Consider the following 25,027-nt stretch of genomic DNA (forward strand, 5'->3'; position numbering starts at 1 on the left):
GTGCATGGGTTGTGTATAATACATAGGCTACTTGGATTATATCTAGATGGCCTTTCCTCAGATTGTTTATGGTGGATATATGTTTTGTCAGGGTAATCTTTTCAACATACCAGGATATATTCTGAGCAGATCAGCAACTGGCACAAACATTCAAATTAGACTGAAACCAATTCCGCCATACTGCTGAGTTGTGTTGATAGTGATATAGCACCATCAGCAAAAAGTCAAGCAAAACAGAAAACAGTCTTTCAGATTACATGAAATCAATTAAGGGCCTTTAGTCAACGGCATTCAGAAAAAAAATAGGTATTTCATAGTAACAAAATTGACAGAGCTAGCTTTAAATGTAACATTTTCTCACATAACCTTATAATAGCAAATGACCTTCTGTTTTATTTCAAGGTCATTTCCTCAGTGCAGCGACACCCTATATTTGGTGAGCCTTCAGGCATTTGTGAACACTCTACATGACACTGGCCATGTTTTATTTTTTAAAACCAGAATTTCACCATAAATTCACCATAAATTCCATTGCATACTGAGCACAATCAAATCATATTAGCAACAACAGAACAAAAGTAATCTCGAGCGAACCCGGCAAAACCAAGTCTACAAACCACAATGCTGAATGGGCCTTACCTGGGTAGAAGTCTTTGGATTTGGACAGCTTGATAGTGGCCCCTGTCTCTTTCTGCAGCTGGACGATGGTCTGGCCTCCCTTGCCGATGATGGATCCGGCTGCATAGCTGGGGATCAGCACTTTCAAGAAGTACTCGCCCTCCTCTGCAAAACAAACAAATAAATAAATAAATGGAGACATGAAGGAAAGAAAAATTCAACCTGGTGTGACTCATGGCCGAGCCTCATAACACATCCCATAATGACAAGGCCTGAAACAGTGAGATATTGTTTACAGGTTCACATCAGCGTCACAAATGCTGCATTGCACATGCATGACAAATAAAAATAAAAAAAACCCCACATCAATCACAAAAAAAACCAAGACGTAGCACAAAAAGCACTCTGCAGCATCAAAAATCATGTGATATCAGTTAATTGCATGTCAAGTCTCCTTTGTGCTGTAGTTTGTGCCTCGACTCTCTTTGTGCTTTAGGAATCACATTTCTCAGGACGGGCGAGTCCTCACACTTCTGCCAAGGTGCTTTTATCCATCACCGCAGAGGCTCCACATACGCAGGTGTAACCCAGTGATTTATTAACTCGATTAAAATGGCCTGCTCCCTCATTCGTTTGGGGGTAATTGCAAATGCCGTTTCGGCATTGTGGTACTTCAAGGAGAGGCAGTGTGAAAGAGTGTGATGAGCTGTACGTTCATATCTCATCTAAGGAAACGACACAGAACACAGCGATAGCCAGCTCTAATCTCTTTACTGTTTTTTTTTTGTTGCTAATACTGAACAGGCAATGGATTAACTCCCTTCTGTGGGTTTACCAATTCAGTCTATTAATGTCTGGCAGATTTTGCCATGTCGATTTTAAAATATTGTGCAACTTCTCGGATTCTGATGCTAGACTACAGGGCAACATGCTTTATAATTTATTTGAAATCTTTTTTTTTTTTTTACCAAACTCTAGGTAAGTGTTTCAACATGAAAACGTCTAGTATAAACAGCCTATTCAGATTAATCGAAAGTGTTTGCAAATGGCAGTCACTGTCCTTGGGCCTGAGGGGGAAAAAAATCAATTATCAAGATTTTCAGAACATTTCCGGCCATATTTTTCACAGCCTTTGTTCCGATCACTCAGTTGAGAGAGACATTAGATCATTGATGCAAAATGTTGCTACTAATGCACTTTTCCTGATGTGTTTTTCCCCAGAAAGGCTTCATCACAGATGCCGCTAAATGCAGAAATGGTGTTCAATTTTGGCGTTCTGTGGTCCTCAATAAATAGATGATGCCCGATGCATTACTTTTCAGTCATGGTGACCTAATTAGGCTGGGCAGTGGGCAACAGGAAACGAGAGAGCTTAATTCTGTTTAATACATCATGAATGCTTTACAGAGCTCCTGACATTCACATATGAAGACCCCTGGGGCCACTGCAAACAGAGCAGACAGCTAGTTCTATTTGTGAAAAATGAGTCTACTCTATCTCCATCTTGCTCTCTTTCTCTCTCTCTCTCGATCTCGATCTCCCCCTTCTACCTGTCCCTAAGTTTTCACACAGGTGACTCTCCATAATCGCCAGTCCCAGTTTTCTTTCTCTCTCTCTCTCTCTCTTTCCTTCTTAGGCGTTTTGGGTGACACATTCTGTCCCAGATTTTTCCCTGAGCGCAGAAAAACTGACCTGCTTTTTCCCGCTGCGGTCTAATTTTAACTTCGCCATATCTTGGAGTTTTATCATGTTCGTCATGCCAAGCCCAATCGCTCGCCTAACATGGCGGGTGGGGTGGGGGGGGGGGGGTACGCGAGACTTCACCATGAGACCCGAGCCATGTAGCCACCGGCGCTGGGCTAATTCCCCAGCAGCCTCGCGGCTCAGGACGACGGCCTGTGAAACCAGGCTGTGTTGGTGCAACAGCAGAAGCTGGGGCCTTTCGGCGAGCCGAGGACTTGACTGCGGTCCAGTGTGTGTGTGTAACTCGCACGACCATATGGGAGGCTGATCCCGCAGATTTGTATGGGAGACACTTGCCAGGGAGTGACGTAGTCTCTCTCTCTCTCATTCTTTCTTTTTTTCCCTTTTGTTTGTTCGTTTCCCCGTGACAAAGCTCCTTGGTGCTCTAATGTAACTGCTACGGTAGCAAAGATTTTCATGTCCCATCAGCCCCAGGAAAATGTAAATGAACTATAAGTGCACTACATTGACTTTCTTGCTGACATTCTGCTGTGGAGCTGACCACAGCATTTATTTATTTATTTATTTATTTTTTCAAAGAAATCGTCCTGTTTGCTTGTGCATTTTGGGCCTTAATACTTTTGTCGTGTGAACTTCCTACATATTTTTTTGTACATACAGTATCACCCATACTCACTCTCATTGACTCAACTCTGCCTATGCTTCTCTCTCTCTCTCTCTCTCATCTTCTTCCTATACAACTATGCCTCTGGGGCACTCATCACTGTGTGCTGGAGAGCCACATTTGACTCCCCCGGCAGCAGCAGGATTCTTTGCACATGCCCCCCACGCTCAAGATAACACATTTTTGCATAACTGCTGTACAGGCTCTGAGGAACGGAACCCACAACTGTAACAGCGGTTTCACCCCCATCACCACGGCGATGGCACTCAGTTAACACAGTCCTCTGAGGTGTGAGGGTCTGTCACTGAGAATGATCTAGAAACTCCTGCGGGGCGACAAAAATTGAAAATTAAATACTTAATGGTTGCATCATATTAATTTTCAGGACTCTGATTCTTAGCTCATAGCTACGTCGTTTCATTTGCTCTTGTGCTAATCATTTATTAATATAAGAGCAAGGAGTGTTTGAAGGAGGATGAGAGCTGGAGTTATGTAAGCCAAAATGTGACAAGGTGTTGCAACACGTTGTGATGTATTCTCACTCAAATTACAACGTAACAAAATAATTGATACACCTGAATTACTGATAATGATATAGTAATATTTATATCACATGTCTAATCAACCTATGATTTGCTGCTCAATACTACTCAAAACAGTTCATAGAGTGGTTTTACATATAATTTTCAGTTTATGTGAAATCTATCTGGCCAGCTTCGGGTTCTCTTGATAAAAAAAAAACGGCAGAGAAGCAAATCAACGAGCCAAGAGACCATGACAGACCTCTTTGACGAGCCCCCAAAAATAATCAGCTCTTCAAAAGGCACTTGATCTGTTTGGCATGTGGAGGGATCTCTCAACCTTTTCCCTGCACCCGTGCCACCTGCACAACTCTGCTACACCTTTTCCAGTTTCCACCACAAGATGGTGGAGAGCTCTGGATCATCACCTGACCTCATCTCACCACTGTAAATGTGACCTGTTTCAAAAACACCTTGACTGTACTGTAGATGCAGCTTTGCTGGGCCAATGGCAGTGAGAAGGCAGTGATGAGAGGAGACGCTAACCCAAGGAGGATGCTGGTTGACTCACGAGAAGGGGAGAGGAGAACCTGGAGGAGATCATTTACGATGTTACCGTACCGACGGAGAAGAGAGCGGAGCGGAGCAGTGAAGGGGTAATCACCTACATAGCAGGTGCTGCCCCCGGGGGACAGCTCTGGCCCAGATCTGGCCTGGGCCAGCTGAACGCATAGCGGGTCAAGGCCGGGTCTTCTCCAAACCCAGCTACTATCTATCTCCGCAATGTGTGAGGTCGGAGCGGGGAGCAAGAGGCAGAGAGGAGGAGGAGGAGGAGGGTGAGGCAGAGTAGATGGGGGTGGTGGTGGTGAGGCGGTGGAGGTGGAGGTGGAGGTGGTGGTGGTGGTGTTGAAGGGTTGGTTTGGCACGAGCGCACCGTCTCCCTCTCAGATTCCCTGATTCCCTTTTCTTCTCTTTCTCGGCTTCTTGTTGCTGGTCGTGTTCCAGCACTCTGTCACTCCAACAAATGCACCGTTTCTCTCGTTTTATTTTTTTTTTCCCGGTGCCGGAGATAGATGTTCCCACCAAGACAAGGGCACTTAACATCAGAGAAGGGCTTGTTAATCCAAGCAAATGAAATTGAGACCAGAGCGATCAGGCAAAAGTCATCAAGCCCTGCATATCCTGACTGAAGCTGACAAATGTAATCCACACCAGAGGTATGTGTGTGTGTGTGTGAGTTCCTCATTCACCCCCTAATGAGAAAGCAGACCCCCCACCAACAAATACATCCTCCCCTCCTTGACACACACACACACACACACACACACACAAGACCTCACATGCTCAGGGTCATGGGGGGCTGGGAGGGGGGGGGGTTCACACACACACCCGCTGCACCTTCAGAAATGCACCAGGAACACACACCCACACACACACACACACACAGAAGAGCAACTATCATAGGTCACCATATCAATTTTAAACCGCTGCAGATTCCTAGACCACTGCAATGAATGACTAACACACCTTACATTCTCGAGCATTCTTGTAATACTGCATTTGAATATTCCAAATGCACAGTGTATTTCTTCACATTAGAAAATCCGCACACACAGAACACATAGGCTAATGACTACCTTGGAATTTTCAGCATTTTTTTTTTCATTCGAATTTCGTAATATCCACAGGAAGACCTCTATGCAAGTCAAGTGAAAATATGATACGGAAATATGCCTCAACATGTGTGCCAGTGGGTGTGTGTGAGCGAGCGTGTGTATGCGGTCGTGTGTGTCAGTATGTCTACGTGATCTGTATGGTAAATCACGCCACCATGGTTTCCTGTCTTTCCAGTCAATCTCCCTTTCTCTCTCTCATTGCCTACACTATATGCTTACTCACTCACACACACACACACACACACACACACGCACACAGGCGGACATATACATTTATATATACATCGATATTTCACCTCATATACATCAAAGACATGGCAAGCCTAACTTGAGGCTGGAGACCCACAGAGTGGGCTGAGATGAAGGTGCTGCTGACCACCAGGCTGACACCGTTGAGGGAGTCCCCAGGGGCTTGAGACGGGGACGCGGGAGCAGGGGAGGGGTGGTCGTGGGTGGGTGTGTTTGTGCTCATAATGATAGGGGCCGGTGGGGGTACGCAGCCAACCGACCTCCCCCCCTTCAATCAACCTACCCCCCCCCCCCTTGCGTTTGCGTACGTGGCCGAAGCCGGACGGTAGCCCCAGCTACCCGGCTACCTGAACACTGCAGGTAAACGCGGTGCATTGGGGTGACGTCACTCCACCAGCGCACCGCTGGCGAAGCGGCTGCCTGCCTGCCTGCCTGCCTGCCTGCTTCGCTCGCTCGCTCGCTCGCTCTATGCCTTTGCCACTGCCTCGCGCCCCCCCCCCCCGCGATGACTGATGGCTAACGCCGCCATGTCATTTGGACCTTGCGGCCACAGTGACGTGAAGGACATGTGTGTGTGTGCGCGCGTGTGTGTATGTATGCGTGTGTAGGGGGTGGGAGCGTTTGAGGTGGGGAGGGGGTGGGGGGGTGGGATGGGGTGCAGGGAGGGGGTACTGAAGGATACACTTCGCTACACAGCTAAAGGAAAGGGCAAACAGACAAACCGAGAAGTGTTTGTTCGACCGAGCGGCCGGCCATTGTTGGCAGTTAGCTGACGCTCTACGCATGGATGGCCACGCAGCTGATCAGCATGATAGCGGCGAGAAGCAAAGGCTGATCCCACGGGCAGAGCACAGACTACTGCGGCTCACCCAGGACTACATGATCACAGACCGGAGAAGAGGAAGACTGGCGCATGATCAGAAAATGGCTGGAGAAAGAGAGAGAGAGAGGGGGGGGGGTGAGTGAGGGAGAAGGGGAGCATTCATTGAAAGGACGAGGATGAACGAGGCGAGCAGAAGGACTGAGATGAATTGAAAGCGGAGAAAGGAGGGAGAGACGAGGCACGAGAGGCCAGCGCTGGGAACACGTCGCAGGGGCGAAAAACACGCCAAACGCCGGGGCTCGCGCTGTGGCAATCATTTCAAGTCTGATAGGCGTCGGGAGGGCGAGGAAGCCATTCCTTATTCCTCCCCTTATCTGGTACCCAGAGCAGCAAGGCCGGGAGAGAGGGAGGGAAGAGAGAGAGAGAGAGAGAGAGAGAGAGGGAAAGCCGCCGATGTGATACCATGACCTTGGTGATGAGGGTGAAACTTATGTCATCCTGTCACAGCTGAGGTCAGTAGGGCTTTCTCTTGTTCTTGCCCCCCCCCCCTCCCCCCCAACCCCCTCATTCCAAAGAACCCTTCTCCAGCTAGCGTTCTATAGCTACTGAGAACATAGGGAGGGTTGTCATGACAAGAGGCAATTGTTACCACGATGATACAAGCTAACGAAGACATTTTTGTTTGGGCTGCTGGAAACAGTGTGTGTGTGTGTGTGTGTGTGTATGTGTGTGCGTGTGTGTATGTGCGTGTGTGTATGCAAGTGAGCGTGTGCGCATCTGTATGTGAGGCATACCTGTTGTCAGCACAGAAAGCAAACTGACTGGAGGCCACGGTCTTATCCCTCCCTTTTGTAACACTTCTTTTGCTACAACGGAGATGGCAGCCATGTTCACTGTAATTTTTCCTCCCTTTTTTCTCTCTGCTCTTCTCTTTTTTTCACCTCTCTCTCTCTCCTTGCTCTCTCTCTCTCTCTCTATCTCACTCCCTCCCTTCCTGCGGCAGTGTTTTCTGTCACTAATTTGACATGCGGTGCGCAAACTCACAGGCAGAATGAGTAACAGGTTCTATCGTGTGGCGTACTAGAGTAAATAGGACAATCTGTTGCTATCCTAATCGCCGAGGGGGAGAGCCCGGCAGAACGTGGCAGGGTTAAGCTGCGCCAAACACTTGTGGGCTTAAACCCATGATCCAGTGATAAACGTACATACGTTCACTCACTCACACACACACACACACACACACACACACATAGATAACCACGCACACCACCAACACAAGGGAGTTTAACGCTGTCACACCACGGGCATGAGTGAGAGGGATGGAGGGGGGGGGGGGGGGGTCGGCTAAGGGAGGCAGGGGGTGGTTAACATTGCAATGAGACTCTGAATAGCCCCCCCTTGATTGTATTGTGACCATCACCACGAAATCGCCAGACGCCAGCCCCAACAGTCACCCGAATGCCTCTGCATTTGAAAAGGGTTAGCCTGCCCCCTAAGAGACACCGCAAGGACGAGGGACTGAAAACCACAAGCGCGTGCACACACACACACACACACACACACACACACACACGCACAATGATGAACAAAAATGATGATGGGAACAAGGGGAGAATACAGACTGAAAATTACAGGATCGGAGGGCGAAAATGACAACAGGCGTCAGTCCCAGAGACAAAACCATCTAATTGGATTCAACAAGTCAACAAAAGAGCAAGCAAATGGGGGGAGCGGGTAGTGGGTTTCGCGGAGGTTTGGGAGGGGGGGTGGGAGGGTTGGTTGGAGGTTGGGATTGAAGGGGGGGGGCAGATTTCTCTCTTACCCATTCTGCTCTTCTCGCTGGGGTCTGCTTCCTCTCCACGTCAGATGGCCATCAAAGTGGCAAAGGCGAGCGTTGATGCTGGAAAACGCACCTTGACGACGGGACGGAGAGCATAGGTACGCCGGCGGGCGTCGAGGAATGCGAACGGCTGCGGCGCCCAGTCGACCCTCTTTTTTTCCTTTCCCGGGGTTTCTGTGTCTCCGAAAAAATTTTCGGGGGGCGGCAAAGGGGAGGGAAAGGGGGAGGGGGGGAGGTTGTTGGGGATTGGGGGGGTAGGGGAGGGGGTTCTGGCGGCGAACGTCAGCACAGCATCCCTTCCATGCTCCGCAATCAGAGGCCCCCTTCTCTCTCTCTCTCTCTCTTCTCTCTCTCTCTCTCTCTATCTCTCTATCTCTCTCTCTCTATTGCCTGCTCCCACTCTCTGGTCTGCCCGCGCTGAGATTGTATGAAGATGCTAATAGCTCTGCTGTTGGATAGTTGAGGGAGAGACGCTGTGCATTGTTCAGCTCCTTGCGCTGGACTGAGGTTCTTCCTTCACTGCATCACCCTTCCCTCTCTCTCTCTTTCTCTCTCTCGCCCGCTCGCTCCCTCTCTCTCTCTATCTCTCTCGTTGTGCGCTCTCTCTCTCGGTCTCTCCTTCCCTCTGCTCCTCTCTCCCTCTCCCTCTCTCTCTCTCTCCACTGCCTCTCATCCATATTCATCGCCAGCCCTGGCCCTGTGCTGCATTGTGCAGTGAGGAGAGAGGCACCTAGCGTGTCCAATCACCCACCGCCTGCCCCCCACACCCCACCCCATCTCATCCACCCCACCCCCGTCCTCTCCGTGATACACCCCCACCCCCTACCACTACCCCCCCTTTCCCTCATCTCCTCTCCAATCCCCCCCCCCAACCAAAAAGAGAAAGAGAAACAGGGCTTTCTTCTCTACTGCCACCAACTCCTCTCACCCCCACCGCCACGCACTCCTTTGACGCAGCACTATAAAGACGCTATAGAAACACCCCGATCACAATTGGGTAAAATATGAAGCGATAATAATGGACGCGTAACGTATGGCGCGGGACAGAGGAAAAGAGAAAGAGACGAGAAAGAGAGAGAAAAGGAATGACGAAAGACAAAAGAACAGTGACCTTGCGTTGTATTGTGGACGAAACGGAGGTGCAAGGTGAGGGAGAGAAAAAAAAATGGATGGGGAGGAAATGAAAAGATAGAGAGAAAGACAGAGAGAGATAGAGGGAGAGAGAAAGAGAAAAAGCTCAGACGGCCATGTTTGTGAATGCGGCTCCTATTTGCTTTTTCGCCTCTCGGAAAATGGCAGAATGGCGAAGTGCTGCCGCAGAGTCTCCATGGGGGTCGGCCACAGTAAATCACTGCCTATAAATCCTATAGAGAGGGCGGTGGACACACAAATTGGCGTATGTGTGGTGGTGGTACATAGTGAGGACAGGGGGGGGGAGGGGCAGCATAAGCTTTGGCTTGAGTATATTATATCATCATTCATATTCACTTCACATCTTGGTGATTTTCAGCTGTCTGAACAAAATGCACGTTTTTCTCTCTGCGTGCGTTTGTTTGTTTGTTTGTTTGTTTATTTATTTAGTCATGACCATTTATCTATCTATTTGTTCATTTGCATATGTGCCTAATTCAGCGCCTCAGCGAAGGAAATGCAAAGCCGGTGTGCCTCTCCTTTCGCTGATTACTGAGGCATCTGTGAGCCACTAGGATGCATTCTGATCAGAGAAGCCAATCACGTCCAGTGCATCGGCTGGACATTCTGTAAGGCTGGATCCTCCTCCTCCTCCATCTCTCTCTCTCTCTCGCTCTCTCTCTGTCTCTATAGGGACCCCTCCCCTACCCGCCACCTGGCAAATTCATAGTCGACTCACGTCAACTCCACTCCACAAGGGCACCTGTGTCCTTCTCTCAAACACACACACACCACACACATACACACACGCACATACACGCACACACACACACACACACACACACACACACGCGCACACACACCTGTGACCAAATCCATCAGCATATGAAAAAACATCAACACACACTGTACAGCGTTTTTTTTAATTGCCATTCTCCTCCTCAACATGCAATGCCATGTGAACTTACAAAAGCTACCAAATTCAAACGTGAATGTGTCCTCACATATCTATTGTACTAATGCACTACACACACCCTCTACAGGCACACATACTGTACAAACATGCTGAATATCTCTTTCAAAGTAAATCCGTCCATGATTTGCATGCATTAGTCACAGGACAAATATGACAGCTATGACACAACATAAAATAAAAGACATTAAATCTTCAAATGTACTCCTATATTATGCATGATGTAAAGGCCACACAATTGTGAAATCTGTGCCATAAGATTAGAACTTAGCCTTTGACACTAATTAGGCTATACCATTCTAACACATAACAAGCAGTGTTATGATTAGATATACAGCACAGTCAAATACTTCAGTCTGTCATATAAACTACATAGAATAGAAATATAGGCCTACATAATTTTACTGTCATAACATCTTATTACACTGTAGTTCGCACTAGTACAACTGTACGTTTCTATTGGTAGAGGGGATAGCACTTTTCAAAGTAGGCCTAACAATTATGAGAGTGCACTGTTATGACCACAGTGGAATACGCGGTATTAATAGGCTGCGGCAATGCTAAACGTATCCCACATAGGCTACTCATAGTCATAAGTGTATTTTGCTATGCTTACAAGTTAAGACTACAATTGGTTCATCTGAGAGTCCCTCAGTATTTTGCTTTTCATTTACGCCGCAGTTGTTAGGGTGAGTCATAACAGAGGCGGGAGAGAAAATACATAAATCGCTTTAATCGAATTCCAGGCTCATCACCAACTTTCCCAGCTCAATAGCTTTCCATAAATCATGAAAGCAGTCAACACGTGTCTCCTTGCTACTGCAATATCAGTTAGCATGGAGACGTGTGGTTAGCCGTTTAAAAGCTGGGCCTGGTAACCAATACATGTTCTTTGAGGATCTCACGGCGTTCCGTTGAAAAATAGAAGAGGCATGTTGCAGCTGGTACGCGCCACAGAGGACGCCACCCACGTTTCTGTTTGTTTATCCAAAGTAAACTACATAAATCCTCAAGATGTGGCATTTTCTCACTCTTTCCGTCACAGATTACAATGACTATGCAATAGGGCCGGGGGCCTGCAGCACTGCTTTCCATAAAAACAAATGGCCATGCTAAACAATACTATGTTGCATCCTAAAGTTGAAATGAGGTCAACTGGTCAACATCTACAGAAAAGCGAGGTCAAACTGAGTCAGGTTACAGTGCGAATCTAAATGTCCCATGTTTGATTTTATCGCTTACCATTGCATGCCCTCTTATTAAATCAGAATATCACAAAAGCCATAAGCGCCAGCAACCTGACAGGCAAATAAGAAACCAGCTGGTCTACTGTCATCATCACAGCGTATTTGGGACACTTTTTAATCTTTCCTTAGCTGAGAAAGAAGCAAGAAAAGGAGAACGCCACTAATCTGACCTGTTCTTTTTATGGTTGCCCCCTGAATTTCAATGGATTTCTCGGGGCAGACCAGGCGCCTTTCAGTTCCATTCATTTTACGCTCAATTAGGCACGCCTACCCGCACATGGGAGACAATTAAAGCGAGACCCCCAAATATGTCAAAACGCAGGGTTAGAGGGGTCACGCTAGACAGATGCAATGTTGCGATTTTAATGGTTAGCTTTAGGCCTACTATTGTTTAACTTAAAGCTAAAATTGCCAGATGTTGTAGAAGTAACCCAAGTTGGTACAACTCAACGTATTGACGTCCACAAATATACACAAGAATCACAGAAGTTCTTTTGTGCTACTTGATGAACATATCACAAAATAATACCAGTACAGTGTTATAACATTTGAACATTTTACAACAAGCTTTAACAATTGTTACAAAGAGTCTGGAACCCTGTCGTCGAGTATGCGCCAACTATATTATCTTATTTGCATGTCCACAACTGTCATCACTGCTAAGAAAGTAATATGTAGCGTAGACTAGCCTATTGCCAAACAAGGCCCAGCCGCGACAACCGTACACGCACAATACTTTTGCACTATGCAGTCCACTACGCAACCAAACATTATGGACGGTCTTACCCGCTACATTCGTGCGCTTGGTGCTGCTCTCCTCCTCCGTGGTAGTTTCTAGTGGTCTTTTTCGGGAATCAGGAGGATCCGACTCCATGTGGGGCGGCTGACTGAGGTGGTGAGGATTCGTGAATATCCCGTTATGTTGAACAGCTCCACCAGCCATCATTTTCACAACGGCTGGAGTTCAGATCGTGTTCTTCCACAACCACCGGCGACAAAAAGCACTCGATCCGTGAATCAAAGACGCGGCTGAAATGGTTAGATTCTGTCTCGACTTTGTGATGTCGTAATAGTTATGCCCTATTAGTCACTGTAAAATGAAAAGCCATGCGGAGCATGTGCCAGAGCCTTCCCCAGTCTTAGCTTGGTGGTGGCCGGGGGGAGCGTCACATCTAGCTCTAAATATAAAAATCCATTGAGTGAAATGTGTTCATTACCGCTCTCCCGTCACTTGAAACCTTTCAGTGTATTGGCTCGTAGTTGTATTCATCCGATTAAATCCAGCGTGGCGTGCTCCAAGCCAAAGATGCGTTTATATCTTAGCCTTGCGTGATATGATGGACGACAAAAACTACGAAAAAGGTAAACAACTTAAGATCAGTCTACATCAAAGGATTAAAAAGTGAACACATAACAGGAATCGCTGCCTTCTTCCGATTTAATCAACCTGCGGATGAATCCTCCGTCAACGACTCCTAGTCCGGTACAGTTTTGGTGATGATGTTGCTGTCTTGGAATAGGGGGATGGCGAATTATTGTTTGAGTGTCTGTTCCTTGGACACTATGCACAGGCAGCAATAGCGGCCGTGTGTTCAGCGCATCCTTGGACCAATTACTTGCCAGAGCGCAGGCACACATGTGACGTCACGTCACGATCAGCATCCACGCAAGGTTCTGTTCCAGAGCCGACGGAAAGCTGCCTGCCTCACTTGTCTGAACTGAACTTATCTTATCTATCATCAGAACACAAACTCCATCGATTGGCGTGCGTAATTGTGGTCCTCGAAAAAATACTTTTGAGCAACTGTAGACCGACCTATTATTTTAGAAACGATGCACTTCAGTCGATTGCAGAAAAACTAGAAAGAGGGCACTATCCTACTCCAGCTCACATTCTGCTGCTTGCCATAGAGGCTGAGCAGAAGGACAACTTGGCCAATCACAGTAATGTGTCAAAATACAAGGTGAAAGAATAAAGGTAAAAGTAATTCATTGAAATGGATCAAATTAAAGATGCCACTCACAGAGCACATACCATTTGTCAATACATCCAGCTGTTTGGGTCCCAAGATGAGGCCAGAATTGAGTCTCTCACTGTGTTGTATTTAGCTGTCCACGGTCAAGGCCAAACCACGGTGTGCAAAGAGGCCAGATTAAGTGAAATGTATAAAAGACCATGAAGATGAAGGGCCACATATCAACCTCTGTGTCATCTTCCCAATGAAGATCACAGCAAATCACATATCTTTTTTAAAAGGATTTTATTTGCTTTTACTGATGGATAAAGACACATCTACAAAACATCATCTCTCTGAAGCATCAACTTTGACTATTTTGATGATACTATACTAATATTTGATTGAATACAGGTTTACTTTTGAGTTATCTTGAAAGCCAGGTACAAGTCCCCTCCAAATTTTATTAACATTTCAAGACTTTTTCATAACTTGTAAAGAACTCTTAATATTCCCATTACCTTTCACAATCTGGTACACAGCATTGCACAGTTCTTTCTAGTTTAGGCCTTAACTCCTTTTCTGCATCACACTACAGAAATGTACAGATGATAACACTGTCCTGGGGGAGGACAACAACAATTTTATCATCTACGTGCAAGTGGCACGATTTTTCCAAAACTTTCAAAAAACACACTGCATTTTGAAACTTTCCCTTGTTTGTAAAATGGGATAAAATGTGTTTATCTCCAGGGCCATGGGGACCCTGCAGGCTTCAGAGTTTTTTTGTTGTTGTTTTTTTTTTTTTTAATGTTGTAAGACAGAGGACAGCAGCTTCATCATACACCACGACTACATCAAAACACCACAAGCAATATAGTTATAAAGAGCATTTTAATGCAACATTTGTTATTTTTTACCAAACCAGTTGATGACACATTTATGACAACAAAAATACACACATACCAAATTAATTGCTGCATGATTTAAACGAAAGTGAGCAGTAAACACACAAAATAACTCACAAAATTGACATTTTAATGTCCAAAACAGGGCATGGCTTTTAGTTTATAGAGGTTCTGGTTAAAAAAAGCAGCCACACATGCCTTAAGTTGTAATAAATTCAAGTGCAAAGATGTGACACAAAAACATTTGCCAACGGATAATCCACAGGTTGAAGTTCACATAAACCAAATACACCAGCAGAAGTAGAAAATGTAAACTCACATACGCAGGTTAGAAAGCATTTTTGTAGAGGCACAGACAAAAAAAATAATGAACAGAGTTCATTTAGATTCTGTATCACTGTCCTTGAAAACAGTGGGAGTCTTTTGACAGTGGTTTGTAAAACGTTGGGACAGATGGCACTGGTGTCACAACAGCTGCATGTCAGTATGCAATATGGTGGTCACCTTAAAAACCAGCGCTTTGTCAAAGTCCTTAAAAACAAAGTGACTAAAGATCGTTGTAAACTTGGTCAAACGGTCAGCCGTTTACTCTCTTTGGTATCTAAGAAATAATTTCAGCTTTGAAGTGCATTGCACACGTCAAACCAAACCAAAACCAAAACAAACAAACAAACAAACAAACAAACAATCCCAATTTGTTAGTCATAGGCCTGGTGACTGATGTTTTCCTAAAAGTGGTCAGTGGTCAAGCTGAAATAACAACCTCAAACATGTAGGGCAACAAACTGAATATTTGATAAAGGGTAAACACACTTCCTCAAAATAGCATATTCAGCATTAACTCATCTCATCTGAGCTGAGGAGGGCGACTTGTCTTTCGCTGTGATGCTAAGCAGTGCACTTGCCTCAACACATCTGCACAACCACACACACAATATTCCTTTACTTTCAGTATATCCACCATGGTGTTACAAGTCATATTACAGGGCTCTTGTTTAGCATCACGAAAGGATGAAGCATGGGTATATATAGTATCTTGAGCAAATCCCAATAATAATTAAATCCCTTTTTCCATTCCCTAGACATGGATTGGCTTTTATTGTTGTCTTTTTAGAATAATGTCATGCGAAGAGATCAGCATGACCACACCCCTATGAGACCCAGGTCACCTGGAGTCAGGCCGCACCTGATCCCCATCCTCCGTCTCGGTCAAAACGGACTGCCCGTTTCTCGCAGAGCCTCCTGGGCGCCTTTCAGAGTCTCCCTCTTCACACAACGCCAGTAGCCAGAGAGGCCATGGTTAGGCTGGACCTGTGTGCACACACACACACACACACACACACACACACACACACACACACACAGACGAAAAAAGAAAAACACAGAATTCAGCTGAACGTCTTCGTATTGGCTTTAGCAGCATTCAAATAACGTTAGCACACGTCTGGTTGCGGTGGCACAGCAGGTTAAGCCGAGAGCCTTTACCCTCAGTCCCCGCAGGACCCTGTCCGTCATCACACCGATGAACTCCTTGTGGCTCAGGCAGTTGTCTCCGTCCATGTCGAAGATCTTGAACACAGTGTCCAGGACGTTCTCGGACAGCTCGTGGCCTGTGGCTATCTTCACAGCTCTCTTAAACTGGGCTGTATTTCAGAGGAGGGGAGGACACAGGAAGAAGCTGTCTGTTAGTCACTGTGGCAGAGGCTCCAATCAGAGAGCAACTATCCAGTAAACAAAAACAATGTAAATCTAATACGCAATTGCCATGTATTAGGAAGGAAGGATTTAATGAGTTGGACTTTTTCTGCTATTTGTAATGGGTACACTCTCTGCCCAATGAAAATGCAGAGGAAAAACTGGGTGCATGGTGAGAAAACAAAAATCATCAGTTCTCAATACTAGCCAACCCAATCCATTAAATCATATATGTTATTAATCAATATAGGAACAGCAGTGGTGTTGAGGCATTAACAATTATGAAATAAATGATATCCAACTTAGTAGAATTGAACATTACCCATTCCAATGGGTCGGTTAGCTTCACTGATCATCTTAACCGTAAAGGCAAAGTCCTCCAGGTTATTGGTGAAGAGACAGAAGGCTTTAAACTCATCAAAGGTTATACTCTGAAAGAGACACAAACCCAGACAAAACCCAGCAGGTGAGCACACATCACACATAGACTCTGGGAGTCGATATCACTTCCCATGCCTCCTTATTTCACACCAAAACGTAACTTCCACTTTCTACATTCCTCATTCTAGTACTTCTCACTGTATGTTACATAATGTTACGTAACTGAGCATGCATTATGTGTGTGTGTGTCTCTGTGTGTGTGTGTGTGTGTGTGTGTGTGTGTGTGAACTCCAGCACCTGGCCGGTGGGGATCCTCTTCCTCATGTTCTCCCAGTAGGCCTCGTTATCCTCCTCGTTGGTGTAGTGCAGCAGCCACTCGGCAAAGTCCTCCCTGCGCATGGTGTCCATACCCCTGGAGAACTGCATGAACTCCATCTCGTGCACCTCCGCCTGCAAGTCCTCCATAAATCTGAAGCGAAAAAAAAAAAAAAAAAAAGATTTTTGAAAAAGAATCAATTAAGATGAAATGATTTTTTTATATTAAAGACTTTATTGTCACAGTAAGAGGGTACGAGGGATTTAAAAATAAATCGATCAAAAAAAATGTAAAAAGATTAACTTTAATTGCGTCCCGAAGGCACAATGCGCTCGTAGAAGTCAATTAACACCCAAACAAATGAAAAACAATGAGGCTCACACGCATGCCTCCAACAGATTAGCGTCTCGCTAAATATACCCTGGCAGGCAATGATCTCAACCAGTCCTGAATCAGACTGTCACAGCTCGTGCTAATGATCTGTCAGTGGGGCGCAGCCCCGTCTCAGCGCAGAGGACTGGACTGGAGGACTCACCTGCTGAATTCCTTGTACTGGAGCTTCTTCTTGCCGTTGCGTCCGAAGAAGAAAGCCTGCAGGGAGGTGCTCACCTCGTCCGTGTCCTCCGTGGTCACATTCTGTTAAGACGGGACGGGTGGAGTTCACAGGCCATTTATTTTACATGTATTATTAATGAACACTGTCAAGCGAACAGAGAATGTGTAAGTACTTCTACAGCGACTGTGGGCGATATAGGTGAGGAATGCACTTTAGTGAGGGTGTCCGATTAGCTGCATTTGGAACCATTGTGGAGACTGAGCTGTTCAGAGCAGAGCCCAGGGGAACTTCCTTGTGCAGGAATTTTCTTTTTTTCCCCTCATTATCAACAGAATGTAAACCAGCTAAATTAAGCTTTTTAAAATTGGTCCGGTTACAGAGGCTTTCTGATTGGTTCAGCAAGGACCACAGGGCATAACTGAAAGAATATCACATCCACAGGGCAAGAGAGAGAGAGAGAGAGAGAGAGAGAGGATATTGTTTACCTCAGTGCTACTTTCAGGCAGATTCTTCGCTTTCCTTTTCGCAAGGATTTTCTTCAACTAAAAGTACAAAAAAACCCCCCCTCAACTTTACACCAACATGTTAAAATTTACGAGTCAAAATCCATCAAGGAGAGCGAGATCTTATAAAATCAGATCATTGCATATCGTTACTTACCCTTCTGATATATCCACATTAAAGCAGCAATAAGAAATGAGAGTGTGTTAAGTTCAGATGAAATGACTACAGAGAGGTGATTCAGTGAAAAGGTTTACAACAGAGATCACCTTGAGGGACCCCTAGTAAAGGAGTACATGCAATATTTTCATTCAATTTGATTGTTGATTGTCTGACTAGATCGTAAGAAATCCCTCTGTTCATGCACACATGCATGCAAGTAGCACATGATGGAACACTTGGTCACTCTTGGCAACCTTTCAAGCTGTGACACAGGACAAGGAAACTTGAGAGGCCAAAGCCACTGGGCAGTGCACTCTTTTAAGTGTCTCAGAGGCGACTCTTCCTCACTCAGCCTTTTATTCTATCTACTGTATGTGAGCTTTACATTCAGATCAATACATCAGCTGGAGACACAGAAAAGCGTGTTACAATCGGTTACAATACACAGACAACCCATTCCAAACACATGCTTTTTTTACCTGTCAAGGATATTCTCAATGAATATGAAAAACTACCATTGATGCACTGAGTCAGAAGTCAGAAAGACAAGACCACTGATGAGCTGAGATTAACTATATCAACACCTGTCATTGATCATACCACACCTCTATGAATTTCCCCTTGGGGATCAATAAAGTATCTATCTATCTATCTATCTATCTCTATGGTGCTTTCAAATAATAATGAACTCTGTTGTGCATCTTTCATTGCATGTATACACATAAGATGGTGTTAGGATGTGGTTCAATGACATTAGAGATTTTAGCATGGAGATACCACACACACAATCAAAGTCATTTTAGAACAAGTTAAAATGACCTACCTTTGTAAACTCCTTTTTGTCCACATGCTCATTGCCATCGATATCAAGCATTTTGAAAGCTATATGAAATCCAGTGCGAGGCTCTGGAATCACAATGCAGGGCTTGGTAAAGCAATTCACACCGCCTTTTAAAGACTTACAGCCGGACTACGCCGTGAGCACAACTGAAACGTTCTGTTCGCAAAGTGTATGCTGCAACAATTCGCTTCCATTATAATCAATGGAATTGGCTACACCAAATGCAAAATTGGTGCGCACATTCGAAAAAACAAGTCTTTTAAAACCATTTTTTCCCGCTCTGCAAGAGGAACGCTTCAGTTGCATGCCCAGTGTAGCCCAGCGGTTAATATTACACATCACATCAACAAGCAAACACTGCTAATAACATTCCCAATGGCAATGTGAAGCGTTTGCTGACAGATTTCTGATCATCACGTTTTTCATGGCAGGGATGAAAGGTTATACAAGTCCATCTATTATTCTCCAGTCCTATTAGCTTGAATTGAAAAAGCTTTAAACGTTTTTAAAAAGCAGTTTTCAACAGATAATAACATATTTCATCATATTTTCATATTTCATTCATATATCTTCAGATAAGAGATGTTTTCTGAGGGCAACATGTTTTTGTCACAATCTGGAAAAGTATAATACAAATGAGAAATTAATTAATGAAAAGATTGTATGTTACATTTTGTTGCTAACCCCTCTTTTCATTATAATAGTATAACTACCGTAAATAGTAATAGAGTAACAGAGTAATAATAACAGTAATGATAACAATAATGTGAGTCTTAAGAGTATTAACTTCTCATCCCCTCACCATCAAACTGCATCCCACACTCTAAAAAGTAATGTATTGAAATGACCCGAGTGAGCTCAGGGACAATTCCACACAGCAATTGTGTGGCTGGGTGAAAGGTGAAAGACAGATTTCAGCTAGCCTATCTAACAACAACAACAACAGCAACAACAACAAAAAAAACAAGCAAACAAACAAAAAGGTTGAAACCTTTTGTAGATACACATTGTGTTAGTTTTTCTGTTTTTCACCCAGCCAGCCACACAATTGCTGTGTTGAAATTGACACAAAATGTGTTGTCCCTGAGCACATACAGCAGATATTTTTTTTCAACACAATCACTTTATAGAGTGCAAGACCACAAAGGAACCAGTCGGCAAACACTTCATCGCACCATTAAAGGACAACTGAACTCAACTTGGCCACTATAATGATGCCAGTACACTAGGTGGTGCTGAAGACATGCAAGGGCCATGCATTTCCCCAAGAGGCAGGAACAACAGAAACACACCATCAAGGCAACTCAGAAGAGCAACGCTGCTACATCTGTGCTTACTGTACGTTCTGCACTAGATCATCCACTGAGCCAAATTCAGTTTACTGGGGCAGCAGAGTTATTCATCATCAGAGTGAATCACAGTGAGGCTACATGTAGATGATGTTCAGTGAAGTTCACAGAGCCATCACATCAACTTTACCCTGTGCTGTCATAATCAGACACTTACTGGTGATAATGGTCAGCAGAAACAAGTACTCGGTGTAAGAGATCAGGCCTGGGGAGAAAGAGAGAGAAAAAAGAAGAGAGAGAGAGAGAGAGAGAGACATGCCTCATTAAACTCATCTCATAAAATGAAGGCGTAAAGAGAGAGGAAGAGGGCTGGCACAGTGCTCTGCAGGAGCCCCTCTTCAAACGAACACAAGCAGTAGAGAAGTGCTCGTTAAGAAGCCATCTCTGAGTGCATAGACCATGTGTGTGTGTGTGTGTGTGTGTGTGTGTGTGTGTGTGTGTGTGTGTGTGTGTGTGTGTGTGTGCTCACCATCATCACCAATGTTCCTGAATAAGCTGTTTCCAGCCGTAGACCGTGATGCAGTGTTCATCATTCTGTCAACTTCCTGAAAGGGTTCAAACAGAATTTGGAAACATCAAAGCTCTGAGGCATATTCATATACACTGTAAATAATAAATATATAAAAATATTTCTGATGGGTCTTAGAAAGGAAGATCCAGTGCAATCAGAAAAGACACAAGCTCACCTCTTTGCTCAATATTTTCTTTTGTAGTTTACCTGTAAACATACAATGTGCATAATATGTCAAATCAAAGTTATACACAGCTACTATGAGCACTTCAAAGGAGCAAATTAAACTTTTAGCTGAACGAAAAATAGCTTCAGGACTTGAAAACATTACAATTATGTCCCTGCTGTTTATGATTATTTTTTAAATCTTTGCGAGGGCTTTTACTGCCTTTACATTTCTTTGGCCCTGACAAAGGTATTGGTATGGTATGGTATGGTATGGTAATGGGATTTGGTAGACACTTTTACTCCACACTATGCTCCTGCAGTGCCAGCTGACCTAAGATTTTCTGTTTCTCACTCTGAGTTTGACAGAGATAGAAAAATACAGAATTTGTGAATAGGTAGATGGAATTCCAGATGAGGAGGCCCTTTCATCACAGGTGGACAGGTTTCTACAGGACGGTATCCTACTTACGGTCAACATGCTCCAGGAGGACGGAGAAGAGGAAGTCTCGTGGAGTCATGTAAGGTTCCATGTCGTACATCAATGAGGCAAACTGGTTGAAGCGCATTCGTCTTGGCGACATATTAGGCATGATGATCTCAGCCTCCTAAAAAAAAAAAAAAAAGAGGTTCCACTTCCAGATTATGAAATGCATCCACCAAATAAGTAGGCTATGCCTATTGTTTCACACAAAACTATTTCTTTATTCATTTTGGCATTCATTATTTTAATTAGGGAAGAGAGTATTTTGACTTCCATGCACATTTTCCAACTCCAAGTCAAATAAACTTTAATGCTAATTGGATGTAAGCATTATCAGATGATGTGTATTTGTATAATGAGGGAGGGTGTAACACCCAATATCAAGGTGTGCATAATTATTAGGCAGTTTCTTTACCTCAGACAAAACAGGCCACAAAATAGATTTAACAGACTCTGGAAAGTCAAACATTTTTAAAAAAAATGTCTTTCAGAGGGATGTAGCACTCTTGAAGTAGCAAAGATATTGAGGCATGATCACCAAACAATCAAACATATTGTTGTAAATAGTGCTGAAAATAGTGAAGAAAAAAAGACGGAGATTAACTAGAGACTTGAGAAGAACTCATTGTGAAGTTACCAGGAACCCCTTAACCTCCAGTGGCGCCGTATTCCAGAAATGTACAGTAACCTCACTGGAGTGTCCAGAAGTACTGGTATTCAGGGCTCAGAGACATGGCCCAGGTAAGGAAGGCTGAAACACGACCACCATTTAACAAGACTCATAAAGTTGAAATGTCAAGACTGGGCCAAGAAATATCTGAGGACTTTTCAAAGGTTTTTTTCAAAGAAGATTTTTCAAAGGTTTTATGGACATTTGAAATGAGTGTGACAGATGGATGGGCCCGTGGCTGGATCGCTCATGGGCACAGAGCTCCACTTTTAATCAGACGCCAGCAAGGTGGAGGTTGGGTAGGCTACTGGTACGGGCCACTATTATTAAGGATGAGCTAGTTGGACCTTTTCGGGTTGAAGATGGGCTTCAAATCAACTCCCAAAACTACTGCCAGTTTTAGAAGATAGTTTCTTCAAGCAGCCGTACAAAAAGAAGTCTACATCCTTCAAGAAGGCCATGATTTCTCAGGACAATGCTCCTGCTCCATCACATGTACTTAAAGATGACAGAATAATGACATGGCCCTCTTTCTCATCTGACCTAAACCCCAACGAGAACTTGTGGGCCCTTCTTCAACTTGAGATATACAGTGAGGGAAGACAACACACAGCATTTGGGAGGCTGTGGTTGCTGCTGCTCAAAAAGTTGATAATCAACAGAGACACTAAAAGACTCCATGGATGGAAGGCTCATGAAGTGAAAAGAAGGGTGGCATTATTGTTCACTGAATATTTCTTGAAATTTAGTGTTCATTTGTAGGCTACGTGTTCAGTTGTTTATTTTTCATTCTTACTCTAAAAAAATAAAATAAACAAGTGAGATTTTTTTAGTTTTCATTTAGTTGCATAATACATCTGCACACGAACAGTTAAATAATTCTGCACACATATTCTTCTGAGATAATTTTAACAGACTGACTGACGCAGCAATAACACTTTCCAACGTGATGAGACATGCCCGCAGATAGGGTAGGCTATGACAGTAGTCCACACCTAAGGTGGAATGCCGTGCCCATGTCAAGGTATGGGTGTGTTTGTAGCCTAGTCATCTGGACACGAACAACAGTGTCAGGAAGGCAGAACTACAGTATGATTGTCAGCGACGCCCTCAAAAAATCAAATCATAGGTTCAAAATGCTTCACAACGACCATGATATACGAACCATCCACCACCTTTTACTTCATAGTGATTTTACCATCAATTGATCGACTTGTGGTGCGCGCAGCTACCTAGAATCGATTGGAAATAACTTTGCAACTTTGTTACTGTTTACATTACCTTCTCTTCCTCTGCTGCGTGGACGGTGTGTGACAAGAACTTCCAGGTCGGTGCATGGTGATTATAGAAAAATAACAGCCCCCCTCCGACGATGGATCCTAAAGCAGTAGTGCCAACTGTGCGGTGCAAAGAAGGGGTTCTGGTCCAGGATCTCCTTAAAAAGTTTCGCACACCTATACCGACCCAGCGCCAGGTCGCCATCTTTTCACATAGACGAAATTATGCTCCTCCTCTTCTTGGCAGTGAAGTTAGCACTGACAGGAGACTGAACAGATAAGTGGCTCAATACTGCCCCGTACCGTTCATTATTTGTACTATCATCATGACAAAAATACACAAAAGACTGGCAATATCAGTACAAAGATTGCTGAAATATTGAGTGCTCTCTGTCTGTTCACTACCTACAATGAAATATTGTGAATCGTACACTTAGAGACAATTTAGCAAAATATCACATCATATAAAGCAACAAGATTATTTTTTCTAATGGCATACCTGTAAAACTTCCATGAACACTCTTATTGCAAAGTAGCCCAACCAAAGGTCTTTGCATTGGCATGCAAATGCATCTATTTGAAGACCTTGAGTAGACACTCTGAACTAAATAATATTTGTCCCACAAACTGAGATATTTTCCAGTATCTATCTAGCATTTAACACCACAGTGCTCTGGATAAAAGAGTAGAGTACGCTAAGTTACTAAATCTAAATGTAAAACAATGTGAGAGTGTGTTGCTGTTAATGAATAGAATATATACTTTTTTGATCCCGTGAGGGGAATTCAGTTCTCTGCATTTAACCCAATTTAACCAAATTAGTGAACACACAGCACACAGTGAACACACAGTGAGGTGAATCACACAACCCAGAGCAGTGAGCTGCCTGCCCAACCAGCGGCGCTCGGGGAGCAGTGAGGGGTTAGGTGCATTGCTCAAGGGCACTTCAGCCGTGAACTGGTCGGGGATCTAACCGGCAACCCTCAGACTACAAGCCCGAAGCCCTAACCAGTAGGCCACGGCTGCCCCAATGCATGTCAGTGGAAGTCAGTGTCCTGCTTGCTCCATGCCAGAGCAGGGGTCCAGGTCTTTACCAGATGGTCTGTTTATGGATGACCCGAGGAGGAACACTTGTAGGTTAACCGAACAGGTAGACAAATAACTGGCAGTGTTGATTTCAAATAAGACACGCAAGCTGTTTGATATATACAACCTGTATTTATGAATCTGTGAAGGTATCAGCACAGAGATGTTTTTGTTCTTTTTTTTTCTCATTTTAAATGACAAATCTCAGTTACACATGTCATCTGTTTCTTTCACAGTCCTTCTGTACACAGTCATCATCAGCCCTGTCCAGGAGGGGCCCCAGCTAGTAGCCAGCACTGGGACCGATCTGGCCCAACTCTGGCCCTGTTCTGGGGGGTACTGAAGGAGTAGAACCCTTTATAAACATGCACAGCTGTTGCATAGAAATCGCCTCTATATTCTCGTTCATGCAACTTAGTAGTGTTTTTTCTTCTATGTTCCTCATATGAAATGGCTTACTTGATTGGTTTTTTCAAGCTGAAGAGTCCACTTAGAGTCCATATATCTTTACTGGGGGGATATATCTTGTGGAGTAAAATTGACAGTAGTCTTTGACTTTTTAGCAACTAAGCTTTGAATAATAATATAAAATCTTATCAGGGCAAGCTTGGTGGTGGTGCTGCAGGGTGTATGGCAAACAAAACAGAAACTGGATTTCACAAACAACAAACATAGAGCAGGTTGGTGTCCACATCTGTGAGAGCAGAAGGTTGTGGTCCAAGCA

General features: G+C 44.4%; 2 protein-coding genes across 3 annotated transcripts in view; both read right to left on the bottom strand.

The window, feature by feature from the left end:
- Window positions 1–12,516, bottom strand: part of nova1 (NOVA alternative splicing regulator 1) — a 20,079-nt gene extending 7,563 nt beyond the window's left edge. Inside the window, exons 1-3 of one of the 2 annotated variants that reach the window (XM_062535594.1) lie at window positions 12,233–12,516; window positions 9,345–9,377; window positions 640–816 (exon numbers count right to left, since the gene is read on the bottom strand). In XM_062535594.1, the coding sequence (XP_062391578.1) occupies window positions 640–816; window positions 9,345–9,377; window positions 12,233–12,392 (370 nt within the window). In that variant the 5' untranslated portion in view covers window positions 12,393–12,516. Of the gene's footprint in view, window positions 1–639; window positions 817–8,077; window positions 8,258–9,344; window positions 9,378–12,232 lie in introns of those variants that run through there. The other variant, XM_062535595.1, reaches the window with a different exon arrangement.
- A 1,762-nt stretch (window positions 12,517–14,278) lies between these two features.
- On the bottom strand, window positions 14,279–23,438 carry micu2 (mitochondrial calcium uptake 2). The gene is made up of 12 exons (XM_062536511.1): window positions 23,222–23,438; window positions 21,259–21,394; window positions 20,797–20,828; window positions 20,580–20,655; window positions 20,268–20,315; window positions 18,744–18,826; window positions 17,743–17,799; window positions 17,237–17,337; window positions 16,683–16,854; window positions 16,327–16,435; window positions 15,795–15,952; window positions 14,279–15,620 (listed from the first exon to the last, which is right to left on the bottom strand). The coding sequence occupies exons 1-12, from the start codon at window positions 23,420–23,422 to the stop codon at window positions 15,519–15,521; spliced, it is 1,275 nt and encodes a 424-aa protein (XP_062392495.1). The 5' UTR covers window positions 23,423–23,438; the 3' UTR covers window positions 14,279–15,518.
- Between the last annotated feature and the right edge of the window lie 1,589 nt (window positions 23,439–25,027).

Source organism: Sardina pilchardus, chromosome 5 (assembly GCF_963854185.1).
Source record: "Sardina pilchardus chromosome 5, fSarPil1.1, whole genome shotgun sequence".
NCBI lineage: Eukaryota > Metazoa > Chordata > Actinopteri > Clupeiformes > Clupeidae > Sardina > Sardina pilchardus.

What these genes read in the sequence shown, in the direction of transcription:
- micu2 (XM_062536511.1), bottom strand. Translation starts at nt 23,422, where the DNA reads ATGGCGACCTGGCGCTGGGTCGGTATAGGTGTGCGAAACTTTTTAAGG. An exon ending in CAGGAACATTGGTGATGATG is followed by an intron (nt 20,316 to 20,579) that starts GTGAGCACACAC and finishes CTTTCTCCCCAG; the next exon opens with GCCTGATCTCTTACACCGAG. An exon ending in TCTGCTGACCATTATCACCA is followed by an intron (nt 18,827 to 20,267) that starts GTAAGTGTCTGA and finishes TTGTGATTCCAG; the next exon opens with AGCCTCGCACTGGATTTCAT.